General features: G+C 45.1%; 1 protein-coding gene across 2 annotated transcripts in view; it reads right to left on the bottom strand.

Moving 5' to 3' along the window:
- Nucleotides 1–13,180, bottom strand: part of LOC144162681 (tyrosine-protein kinase receptor Tie-1-like) — a 53,709-nt gene that overhangs the window by 39,828 nt on the left and 701 nt on the right. For both annotated transcript variants that reach the window (XM_077693317.1, XM_077693316.1), the window contains exons 2-4: nucleotides 8,673–8,724; nucleotides 3,122–3,231; nucleotides 819–1,008 (exon numbers count right to left, since the gene is read on the bottom strand). In XM_077693317.1, coding sequence (XP_077549443.1) covers nucleotides 819–1,008; nucleotides 3,122–3,231; nucleotides 8,673–8,724 — 352 coding nt within the window. The remainder of the gene's footprint in view (nucleotides 1–818; nucleotides 1,009–3,121; nucleotides 3,232–8,672; nucleotides 8,725–13,180) is intronic.

Below are 13,180 nucleotides of genomic sequence, written 5' to 3' on the forward strand. Positions count from 1 at the left end.
ACGGTCCACATTTCCCCATCCTTTGCCCACATGACTAACAATGGCAATTCATGCTTCGTGTTTAACATGCAACAAAAGCAAAAAAGCTTACCAGACAAACGATACTGGATGGCATTAAACTACCGTATTTTCGCGCGTATAACCCGCCCCTACATATAATCCGCACCCCCACTTTCAGCACGGCGGAAAAGAAAATAAAATTCTTGCGTATTGCTCGCACATTTTATACTGGAAAGTGCAGCTTCACGACACAAGGCGCACTGCCGTGAAGCTGCACTGAAGGAGAAACCCCGCGTATTATCCGCACCCCTATTTTGCCACTGAAATTTTCGCATTTTTGGTGCGGATTATACGCGCGAAAATACGGTACTTCATGAGTGACCCCCCGGGGGCTGCCTCGAAACACCGTCAAATCTTAGCACACATACTTAAATCAATGCGTGCATAACTAATCAATATATAGATACGTGCACATGTATGCGCAGGCGGAAAAGCGAGTGAGTACGGGGACAGTGTGCTAATAAATGCTACTCAGTGAGCGAGAAAACGAGCAAGCAAGCAAATGTAACGTGTCACCCGCCTCACGCAGTTGTTTCAAGGGTTGCTCCCTCAACACACACTCCCTTTATCAATCCCCATTCCCCAGGAAGTCACATCCTGCATCACTTGACAGCACCTACCAAACAATTGCACCAACTCAAAGACAACAACACAGTCAAATTGAAACACAAACCGTGTGCGTATGCTCCTCAGTGAAACGGGAAGCAAATGTTGAAGAAAGAACAGAAAGCAATTATCAAAGAACCCAAATGACAAACCTCCGACCTCTGTCCAGGCAAGCGTCGAGGTGGCATCGCTGGGGCCATCCGCTGTGTCGGCCCAGACGCTGACGTTGTACAGGGTGCCCGGACTCAGACCCAGCAGGCGGGCTTGCCGAGAACTCGTGTACTTCCACTCCTGGCTGGGGCCCAAATCTGAGCCGTAGTTTTGGACAGGCATGGCTTGAACCTGTGATTACAAGAAAGAAGACAACAAAAATTTGAGACGAGACTTGTTGCTACTGTAGAACATGACCTGGCTCCGAGGAAAATTTGTTCACACTAGCGAACTTATGTACCGTATTTGCACGATTCTAACGCGCCCCCGATTGTAACGCGCAATAAAGTTTGCTTATGAAAATTTGAAGAATAATTTGACACCGAACCTAGCACGCTGATGACACCACACACCTGGCATCAGACATTTTGTTTGACGCGGGAAACTATGGCACTAAAAATTCCTTGTGCTTCATAAAGGTTCTTATCCAGTTCCTGCGAGAATTAAAACTAAAGCCAGGAACACTGAAAGACGATTTTGGTTTAGAGCCCAATTGTAGCACGCACGCACGCAAATTTCAAGGGTACTTTTGGCGAAATAAGGTGCGCGTTAGAATCGTGCAAATACAGTACCTAGGTCACAATGCAGCATTACCGTCATCATGATCCACAGGGATGACGTGCATCGTCACCGATTCGCAAGCCGCCTGCAGACAATTGATCAGAAATGATCTGCACCACCGCACAGCCCACCTTATCAAAGACACGCTCGACTACAAACCATACAAGTTCCACATTATTTGGACTCCTGGGCACGAGGGTTTGGCAGGAAATGAGCGGGCACATACGCTCGCCCGAGCCACTATTTACCGGGCACCTGACCAGCTCTCATCAACCTCAAGCGGTACACAGCCGTCCTTAAGTGATGCACAGCCGTCTATTAGCCCGCGCGAATACCTCGAGTCTTTTCGAGCGCAGCGCAAGGTACATCCCTCCCCCCATTGTACACTCACAAGGCGGCAGTCTGTCCTCCTCCGACAGATTCAGACAAACACATTACCCACTGAACATCTCACACATCGCTTTCGAAATTTACCCGGCACCCCTACTTGCTCGTTCTGCGGAGGTTACCCAAACATATTCCACACAATATGGGCCTGTGATCGACATCCAAAATTGACCCCCATCTCGAATCCAACTCTAGCATCCTGGGAGGCAAGTCTGGCTGACCCCAGCGCTGCGACACAGCTCCTGCTGACGTCCAGAGCGGAGGAAGCCATGGCCACGGCTTCCCAAGACGGCGCCCTGGACTAAGGGTGCTCAGGAAAATAAAGTTTACTTCCTTCCTTCCTTCCTCACATCACTGAGGATCAGAAATGATGAGAGCGATCCCAATGTCGCTTTTATTAGGCACGGTTGCTACTATAGCACGAGAAATCGGTGCAAGGAGTCGAACATGGAGGGGGGCCACGATCACAATCCTCAACGAGAAACAGTGTTAGATGAGCACACAGCAAAGACGAATGACATGCCAATGGCCTCATGGTAAACAGAGGAGCAAGAGCCCTTTCTTCACAAGGGATAGCATAGTACGGTGTAGAACAGTAAAGGGAAGGACTGGAGCCATTATCTCTCTCTTCTAGAACAATAACGGTACTCCGCCGGCTTCATCTTGCCAGAGAATTGAGCTACAGAATTGAGCAACAGAATTTAGCAATTGAAGAGAACGGGGTGTACCAGCACATTATAACCTGCCACCGTATTTTATGTCGTTACTAATTCCTTCAGAAGACAAATCAACCAATTCTTTTTCTTTTTGCTCCCCAACTTGTACGCGGACAATTTTCGTCAGCAGTATTTACACAGCAAGATCAAAAAATGAATGAGTTGGTACTCGCTTATTTTAGGGGGCTAACCCTAGAAAATAATAGCAAAGAAAAAGGTTACAAAGATGCTTATGGCTCCCTTTGCAGTGCTTTTGTCACTGTCAACTGCACTGAAACAAAAAGAAAACAGAAGTGTGTAGGTTTGTTGCTTCCCCACGCCACAGTGATGTTTCAGAATTAAACTGCTTCACGTAAGGGCTACAGTCCAATGTCTGGTCTCGTGGACTCTTCTGCAGATGGCACAGCAACCAGCGGCAATCATGAGTTTCATTCCAGTTATCAGGAGAATGACACAGCAGGCATGACAATGCAATTAATTTGACAACACTGTGACTAGCATTCATCTTGAACTTGTTTCGGAGCATTTTTATTTGCAGATATTCAGCAGTGGTGAAAGCCAACGCAGGTAGCGTCTCTTACCGTGTACTGGTTCACGCTTGTAGATGCCACGGGGGTCCATGTGATGTCCAGCGTAGTTTCCGTTGAGTTTTCCAAGGTGACAAGACGGGGGCCTCGAAGGCAGCTGCAGGCTGTCGTGCAGCATTTGCAAAATGCCACGGTTAGCATGAGTGCGCAAAACAGCACTCTTTGCGTACTGCATTCCGCAGTATAATGTGCTGTTGGGCTAGTTGGTGCATTATGAAATACGAAAATTGCGCTAAATGGACAAACAGAGCAAGGAAGACAGACAATGCGCATGTCTGCGCATTGTCTGTCTTCCTTCCTCTATTTGTCCATTTAGCACAATTTTTGCATTTCATTGCATTCCACAAGTTGGTAAAAATTGTCCAGCAATCTGCAAATTGTTTTGGGACAAGGCAGAAAAAATATTTGGCTACAGCACTGCTGGATTTGTACTTCGCTGTAAAGTTTTCGTGGTCCCCTTGGCTTGCACGAGGCTTCTTTTCTTCCTAATTTCTTGTTCTTACTAGTGTGATGTGATAAAACAATTAAGATCCCCGTAGTACTAAAACATATTCAACAGTTTTTATTTCTCTCAAACAACTGAACCACCCTCAAAGAAATCTTGCTTTGTAAGCAAGGAACAGCTCCGCCTCAAAGGCTTCTGTAAAGACTGCAGCATATGTTTTTTGTACAAAACAAGCGAAGACACTTTTTTTTTCTACGAATAAGTTTCCTACTATTTAGACTGTTAACACAAGCACACCAAATAAAGCCTCCTTCCCGCCTTTTTTTTTGTAAGTGATCCAGCAAAACAGGTACAGATGTTACAAGCATAATAGTACTCAGGAAGAAAGAAAGAACACCTGCAAAAATGGCAGCCTCAAAGGGGCCATGCAGACTAAATACAAGTTTGTTTTATTCGAAAGTATTGGTGTTTTATATTAGTGCCTCCAGCACTTGTCCAGCAGCACATGCTTTATTCACTGAGAAATTAATCAATTTAAGTTAAAATTTTGGTTCTCCTATTAAATCGTGTGTTTTGCGACATCTGCGATGTCGTAGCACGGACGGGTCTTCAAGCGAACGTTAGTGCGTTGTAGCACTAACCAGCGGACCGCAGAATGCCTTTTTACCATCAGTCCACCATACTGCGCAGGGCCGCTGCCTACCCTCGCTTTGTTTTTGACCGTATTTGCACCCAGCTTGTTTTTGTTATGGTGGGTAGTAACAGTCTCGTGAACACAGTGTCTAGAGTGCCGTCTGTCAACACTCAAATTTTGAGCACTCGGCTGACACAGGCCAAAGCATCTGTCGTTGTGGTGTAGAGGTTCCGTCTTAGCTTCCTGTTACTGAGTGTGGTAGTTCAAGTCCGGCTATTGCCACTTTTATTTTTTTTACCTATTAAGTTTTAATTATAATTTTTATTGCTTGGGGTAGTGTTAGGTTAGGTTAGCTTAGTTTCGGTTAGGTTAGGTTAGTTTAGTTTACTAGTTTACATTGCGTTACGTTAATGCAGGCGAAGTAGTGCCAAATGTGCCATTTTTTCATTGTAACGCCAATAGATGGCGATTTAGTGGAATGCTTACAGTACAGCACTCTTATAGTACAGGTTCTACTTATAGCACAGCTTACAGGACAGCACTCTGGACACAGCCTTTCATGAAACATGGGGCATGCTCGACAAACAGGGTCACGTAAGACAATGTCGCTTACGCCAATCGGCCAGTGTCGTTCGAGACAACCCAAAAGCGCTGGACAGCTGTGCAGCTGTAACAAGCATAATGCACACAGTACCAACAGCAGTACGCACTGGTACTTCTATGTTTACATCTACTTTTGTAACTTTCATTGTTTACCCCACCGTTCTTACTGCTATAACATGAATATGCATCACATTTAAGCGAAAATAGCTATTTCTGAAAGCTTATAATCCCCCCCTAACTTGTGCGCTTCTGCTGGCCTCAGCCAACTGCACAGCTGTGCATATTACGTTGTAGGTTCTGTTGCAGAAAATGATCTTGGGGTCGCATGGCCATCCCCTTTTTTCCTAATTATATAGCTTATTTGAGCGACGTTTACGTTAAAGGGACACTGAAGTGAATTTGTCAAGCTCCTGTTTTTGCTTGCACTGCGTAGACTGGCTCAAATTAGCACACTTTTCATCGTTTATCCGGTTGACAAATCGGTAATTATTTTACAAAGCGCGAAAGAAGAAAAACTACCATGCGCGGTTTGCGGCGGCCGCACCAACTAAGGCTGTGACGTTGAGAGGAGGGGCGCCGTGATTGGACGATGCCCAAGGTTAGCAATCACACAAGTTTAGGTTTCGGTTTCGGTTCTGTAAAACATAACCAATGGCTTTGTTGGATGGGCATTCTCAATATCTCAGTAATCATCGTACCGCGCTTCTGCCATGTTGTCGGCTGTAAAATGCACAAGATAAGCCTCCCAGGACGGCTTGTAGTCGTAGCATTCACTAGCCGAGACCTACGCAGTGCATGAACGCCCTCCGCGTACCCGCAGACGCCCAAATGTCATGCGCTTTTCCCCCACATTTGGAGCTTGCCTCCCTCATGCCTGTATCGTAAAAAGCGTGTTCGCACCAGGCCAAGGGTCTGTTCATTCTGGCCTGTGCCCACTGCCTGCAAGCAGTCGGTGCTTATGGCAACAGCACGCCAACGAGAACTCGCTAGCGCGCCAGTGCCAGCCTGCGCGCGTTTTGTGAACTAGTTCGTGTAGCCATGAACGTTGCGGCCCCAAAAAAGGTGAACTCAATATAGAAAACATCAGCGGAAAACAAAAAAGTTAACTTACAAAAAAAAAAGCACGTACCCGCGGGGATTCGAACTCGTGACTCGCAAAACATTTGGGGTGAATTCCTAGCGCCCCAGACTGCTAGGCCACGGAACGGAACGCGAATGGTTTGCTAATATAGGGTATATATTGTACAACCGGTTTACACTTTTATTTAGTTTTGGCATTTCAAGCCTCTTAGGTGACTATTTGTTGTACTGCGATCGTGCAGTAAGCGTCGCCCGAGTTTCCACAGTAGCTCACGTCTAGCAATTGCATTTCGTAGACGGAAAAGCGTTCGCAGATGCGTAGTCGTGCTGCTGACCGCTGTGCTTGTTCGCCCAGCGCAAAAAAGTGCTTCCCGCGCCCTAGTTTTACGCTGTACGGTAAAAATATCAGTTGATTTTATTTGCTTAGTACCTATATTGACTTCGCTGACTCTTCTCCCGCCTTCAAGAGGCCTTATATTTTCCTACTGGCGTACCAGTCAGCGAAGCGTCGCATGTGCAGCGCTTGTGTGAAGCGACCTTGACTTGGAGCTAGATACAGTGTCAAACAAACCAAGTAAAGAAAGGCACATTCTTCCATTCACAAACGTGTCCTGGCTTCGTTTCAACTAAGCGAACGAATTGCGACCAAGCAATTTTTTTTTAACCTCCTTGATTGCGACGACCCGCCGGCGGCCGGCGGACGAAACGCTGGGCCGACTGACTCTGTCGACCGGGGAGCCGTGCAGTAGCGCAGCCGTGGCACAGCCAATTGCCAGCTCATCCCCTCCTGACGTCACACGAAAACGCCACAGAAAATGGGCGAGCGTAAAGAGAGGAGGACAGCGTTTTCGAATTAGTTTTTCTACTAAATAAAATCGCGTAAACGCGCCTAGAGTGGTCGAAACATGGCCTGGGGACTCCGGACTACAATTTGCGCTAGTAATCCCGCAATGTTTACATATCACTTCAGTGTCCCTTTAAATGTGGTGTCAGTATGATTCCAAGGCAATTTTTTGAATGAACCAAACTTGTGTTTTGTCTGCATGGCCTTTTTAAAGGAGCCATGAAGAGAAAACACAAGTTTGGTTCATTCAAAAGATTGTCTCCTTAGAATCATACTGACACCACTTTTAACGTAAACTTCGCTCAAATAAGCTACATAATGAGGAAAAACGGGAATGGTCATGCGACCCACCAGCTCATTTCCCGCAACAGAACCTGTGATGTCACATGGGCTAAGCTCTGCGATTGGCGGAGGCTGGCAGAAGCAGACGCAAATTAGGTAGAGCTTACAAACTAGACGAACGAGCGATTTGTGCTTAAATTTAGGGCACATTCTTTACAAAGCAATAGGAATGATGGGACAAACAGTGGAAGTTACGAAAGCACATGTAAACATAGAAGTACTGATGCGTTCTGCTGTTCGTACTGCGCACAGCACGCTTTCGTTTAGCTGCACAGCACTATGGGGCTTGGGGTTGTCTCAGACGACACTGGCCGATTGACGCAAGCAACGGTGTCTTACGTGACCCCATTTGTCGAGCGAGCACTGTTTCAGGGAACGAATATTTTCTCCCAGAACAAAAACAAGCCAGGTTTAAATGCGGGCAAAAACAAACCAAACGCTTGCCACGGTATGGTGGCGCCATCTAGGTTACGGAACGTAAAGAAACGCGGGAACAAAACAACACCGCTACAGGGTGGAGACAACCTTTGAACGGTCCCGTGCCGCCGCAATTGGGCCAACGGGCTCAACGCGTTATTCTTTTCGTTTCCCACGAGACCTAGCAACGCGAAACAGACAATATGATTCAAACTTCTTCAGTAAACCGAGTTGCGGCGATAATTTTAGCGCGGTTTTGACACAATGACTTGCTTCGGCGGCGAGCGAGCAACCGAACATGGCGGCGCCAGCGTTACGTGTCTCTACCCTGTACGGCGGATGCGTGAATGAAGGTACTCTAGGCTGCAGAGCGGTCGGTTCCCGTGATGTCACTTGGGGCCACGAAAACGCACGATTGAGCGGGAAAATCAAAATTTTAACCTAAATTGTTTCATTTCTCAGTGAATAAAGCACCGTTTGTATCCGGACAAGCGCTGGGGGCACTATAAAACACGAAATCTTTCGAATAAAACCAACTTGCATTTTCTCTTCATGGCTCCTTTAAGGGTGCCGTGAAGACAAAATACAAGTTGGGTTTATTAAAAAGATGGCTTAGTCCCGATAACTATGATACCAATATCATCGCAATCTTCGAACAAATAACGGAGATATTAAAGAAAACGTGTGAAGCAGTCCCGACCCCCTAGCCAATTTCCCGCCACTTTTCTATGACGTCACATAACCTTGTTTGTGCGATTGGCAGCCGCCCAACTGACCTGTTGCGACGACACACGACTGGACGTCTGTAATGGGGCCTCTAGTTCCATTTGACCGCATCACTTGAATGCTAACGTGCAGCTAACGCGCTGAAAATTATGTTTTATAGTTGGCCCGTATGACATCATTCTTGCTCATAACACGTCATTGTGGCGCAAAATTTGAAAGTTTTTCAATACTTCTTGCTTTTTTTTCGCTACAAAAACATCTTTTGGGGCTGTAATGGAGCTGAGTGAGATACTGAATCCTAGTTCATTCAAATTACACAAAGTTGTATTTTGTCTTCATGGCTCCTTTAAAGAAAATCGGCATTTTTGGACATTCGAAAAAAATGTTTAGCCTTCTTTGAAACTTCTTTTTTTCCTTCAAATTCTGTCTGAAGGTGAAGGGGTAGGGAGCTCACCTGGCAGCAAGATGAGTAACCAAAGCTGGTGCCACCACATATTGGCAAGTTTCTGCAGAGATACGATGACGAGAAAAAACAGGGTAATAAACAAATTAATGACACAAATCAACAGAGACAAGTATCACGTCAGTGAAGAAATTACGTTTTCCTCTTTCACAATGCATTTACAGTCCTGGTCTTTACGCAATGTGTTGTTCAACAGTAAAGAGGTGTCTGTGAGAATGACTCTGCCCATCATCCGGTATTTATAATTATTTTTTTGCCGCAAGCTGCAAACCTTACGTGGCTACAATGCCTGCTCTCATTAAAAACGATTAGCCATTTCGCAGTGCCCCTGAAGCAAACAAAAATGAACAAAACAGTCGGAAGACTATGTGAAGCACGGCCACACCATTTATCCAAGTTTCTAAAATTTCATTTTGAACCGAATGCTTGTTTGGGTTTCTTTTTTTAACTTTTTCCCTTCCTTCACAATCTCCTCTCTCTTTTTTTGAGTGTGTGTGTCTGGCACATATGAAGTGAAATCCTGAGAACGCAGCCGACTTGCAAAGGCATTTATTCGATGCGCCTGAATGCAAACACGATTGAAGATGGGGCGTCACCTGCTTTGGCGGCAATCCTGCTTGCGCATTACAGCTCCTTTGTGCCCTAACTACACTGGGTCTAGCACTTCAATATCGTAGGTCAATATACGTGACCTACGTGACCTACCTAGGTATTGTCAGAGTCTTTCAATGTGGTCCTGTTTAAAAATGCAAATTCTGTTCCCTCCCCAACATGGAACCAGAAAACACATTAGTGTCTCCTTCAGTTAGTACCATGCCCGGAGCTGCTCAAAGTTGCATGCCATAATGCCCAAGTTTGCTGCAGAAAGGTGCTGCACAGCTTCTTTTTAGGATAATCTCTTGTTCCAAGCAAAAAACAGGTACTCAGCAATAAAAAACAAAAAGCGCCTAAATAGGATTTTTTTTTCTTTTGGTACTGCCCTGCATGGCTTTCATCGTTTTACTGTTCATGTTGGAGTGAGTCAGCACACGTACTGAATGACACAACAGTTTCCGTTTGCATTTTGCGCAAATACGGTTGTAGCAGGATGCTTTACACAAGAAGGTATTGTGATAACTCATGTTAGGACACAAGCTGAGCACTTAAAAACCTCACAAAAGTAAAAGTCGTGCAACCATGGTAGCTTTCATCCCCTGCTAATCGAAGCATAGTGAAAAATAGGAATGTTGTCAGCAATAAATTTCTTAAAAGTTTGTTTTCACGTGGAATTTGAAATGACCACAAACTGCAATTACAAAGCTGCGTCCTTAGCCAGCAGACCTGGACTTCCCGAAGTCATACAACTTCAAGTCACCCTCGATTGCAAAATGGTGCAACTACTACATTCAAAAGTGCTCACGATCAAAATAAGATGCAATGTACAGTTGCATCTCATTCACACACTCAATCAAGTTAACACTCAATAGACGGCTTGCACTGACGTCAGTGTGGCCACCACGTTTGTGACCCCCAACCACAGCAAAAAGCTAACTGATGCTCTTATCTTTCAGAGCGCTGAAAAAGGTGCAAGTGGGTCGCAAGACAGGGTTGTTATGATGTCATGTGCAAGCAATGTATATGCACAATGACCTGCCATCCAAAGACAATCAACCTAAAAATTCATCAAGTTCACCGAATTCCAAGTTAGTGGGTTGTAGTTCGAGCTCCAAATTTATAGCAATCAATTTTTTATACGCTGTACAAAAGAAATATGAACAAATATCGAGAGCTCACACAACAGACACCTCCCTACACAATGCAAATGGCTTTCCACACCATAACTGTGGGCGTCGTTTACAGCAGCACACTGAATATCCTGACACCACTCTCGATGACTTCCTCATAAAAGTAAAGCAAGGAAAGTTAGCAAGCCGTGGAAATGCCACACCTTCCCAAAGAAGGCCCATTTTCTTTTCGCAACGAGTAGAGAGTCCGCTTCAAAATGAATTGCTGACCCAGTTGCGGTCAACTGCTCCTATCCGGTAATGTCTGAATTCATTAAACAAACAAAAAGTAGCACTTAAGACGGGACACAGAGGAGGAGGCACACACATAGCATACACAGCACTATGAGTGTGTAGTCTCCTTTTTTATGTCCCACCTTGAGAGCTGCTTTTGTTTAAAAGTACCAACCAACAAACACTACCCAAACACTATTATTGCTTCTGAATCCATTATTTGCCGCCAAGCATCTTCATTTAATCCCTCCACCGAGTTATCTGCCTTGCTTTACTTCTGGTCTCATCTCAATCTCACCTTTTCCATTGTGTTATCTGTCTTCTAGTTCCATCTCTTGGCAGCCATTCTGTTTCCCTTATAGTCCACTGGTTGTCTGCTGTCAGTTCTCCATATTCTCCATATTACACGTTTTGTTATTACAGCCCCACAGAACAGCAAGGTTAACTTCAGGCATTCTTTTGTGAAATTTCGGCAACAGCACTGCATTCACTAACAAGTTCCATAGGAATAAATAAAATGAGGAACACTAACAGCGAACGTCTCCGAGCTGTTATATCAAAACTCAGTGTTAAAGGAGCCATGAAGACAAAATACAAGTTGGGTTTATTAGAAACACTGCTTAGTCCCGGTAACAATGATGCCAAAATCATCGCAATCTTCGAACAAATAACGGAGATATGAAAGAAAACGTGTGAAGCAGTCGCGACCCCCTAGCCAACTTCCCGCAACTTTTCTATGACGTCACGGAACCTTGTTTGTGCGATTGGCGGCCGCCTAACTGACCTGTCTGGACGTCTGTAATGGGGCCTGTAGTTCCATTTGACCGCATCACTTGAATGCTAGCGTGCAGTTAACGCACTGAAAATTGTTTTATTGTTGGCCCGTATGACGTAATTCTTGCTCATAACACGTCACTGTGGTGCAAAATTTGAAAGTTTTTAAACACTTCGTGCTTTTTTTTCTTTAAAAAAACATCTTTTGGGACTGTAATGGAGCTGAGTGAGATACTGAATCCTAGTTCTTTCAAATTACACGAAGTTGTATTTCTCTTCATGGCTCCTTTAAACCCAACTTAGGGCAAATATAACCACAGCTAAATGACTTTCAGTGAAGGATGTTTCATTCCAGCTGCGTCCATTTTGTAAAAAATTGTTAAGAGTTGGCTATATGCACCATGAATGAATTACAGTCAAGAGAGGTGTGGAAAGTTATCAGCCGCATCACGCGGGCAGACAAGCCAGCTAGAAGAGATGGCCATGGTATGTACCATACAAGTGTACCTGACAAGGAATGAGAGAGTTGTCGAAACAAGCAATCCAGCCTGAATACAGAACAAGTCCCCACAACTTTCGTAGCAGAGCCAAAAGCTATGTGAATGGGAATCTGTTTGCTTTAAGGGTCATCGACAGCCACCGATAAGCATTGGTGAAAAACATGCAAGATTACGTGGGGTACTTGACCAACAGTCACTTATCAGCTGCTGTTGGCTTTGTGCCTTCAGACTGATAGAAAGTCTGTGCTTGACCTCGTGCTTTTGTGTGTGTGTGGTTTGCGCTGCTTCTCTGCTGGGAATGCGGAGCAACTGATCGAAGCTCTGTTTAATAAAAATTTTGGCTGTACATCCATCATGATTGAAAAGGGGGGAAAAATGCCTGGGATATTAAAAAAAAGAGCTGCAAGCAATTTGAGCTTAACAGCAGTGTTTGAAGTACACACGTGAGTTTGTCAACAAGGTTTGTTGAGCTGTCTGTCGAATGCACCTACCTCCGACCTACCGCCTTTTGTTTCAAATACTTTCGCCCGGAACACAGGAAAGCTCTGAGGTTGATATTCAATGCAATTAGTAATTAGGATGCCTTTTTATTATTACACCAGAATGGGTCAATTCACCATATCTTTGCTCCAAGTGCACCCCAGTTCAGCAACGCACAAACGCTGCGCTCACAGACACTAGCGCGTACCACTCACGACAAAACGTGAAGCAGTGAAATGGGCAGAATAACCCAATTTTGTCCACTGCGTGGCTTTTTCCTCAAGGCATATGCGTGCAATTTCAGCGGTGTACAATTACATCTTGCGCCCACTATTTAGAGAAAGAAGAAAAACGGAACAAGTTGAATTTACTTATTATTAGTCAGTTCGCTCATGATTACTACGAGAACGCAGCTTCGGTTGATCGACAGTTGCAGTTGAACTGTCACAGTCCAGCCGAACTGATTGCCGTTATCACTGTTTCTTTACAAACTTTATTTCGAGAAGTGAAATTATTGGCTGTCTCGCAGCTGACCGGAACTGGGCACGGAACGCATGGGTGAGCAACAAACCCAAGCAACTATCGAAGATGCGTACACTACAGCCGCATCGCAATCTCCGGAGAAAAGCCGCACAGCCTAGCAACAGAAAGATGCTCAAATCAACACGCTAGCAGAAAATCGTTGCGTCAGGAGTCGCAGATCGGCTTACACAATTCGAAAGAACAGCCTCGATCAGAGGGAAGCAAC

Source organism: Haemaphysalis longicornis, unplaced genomic scaffold, assembly GCF_048455015.1.
Source record: "Haemaphysalis longicornis isolate Haplotype H1 unplaced genomic scaffold, Haemaphysalis longicornis Haplotype H1 scaffold_12, whole genome shotgun sequence".
Classification (NCBI taxonomy): Eukaryota; Metazoa; Arthropoda; class Arachnida; order Ixodida; family Ixodidae; genus Haemaphysalis; species Haemaphysalis longicornis.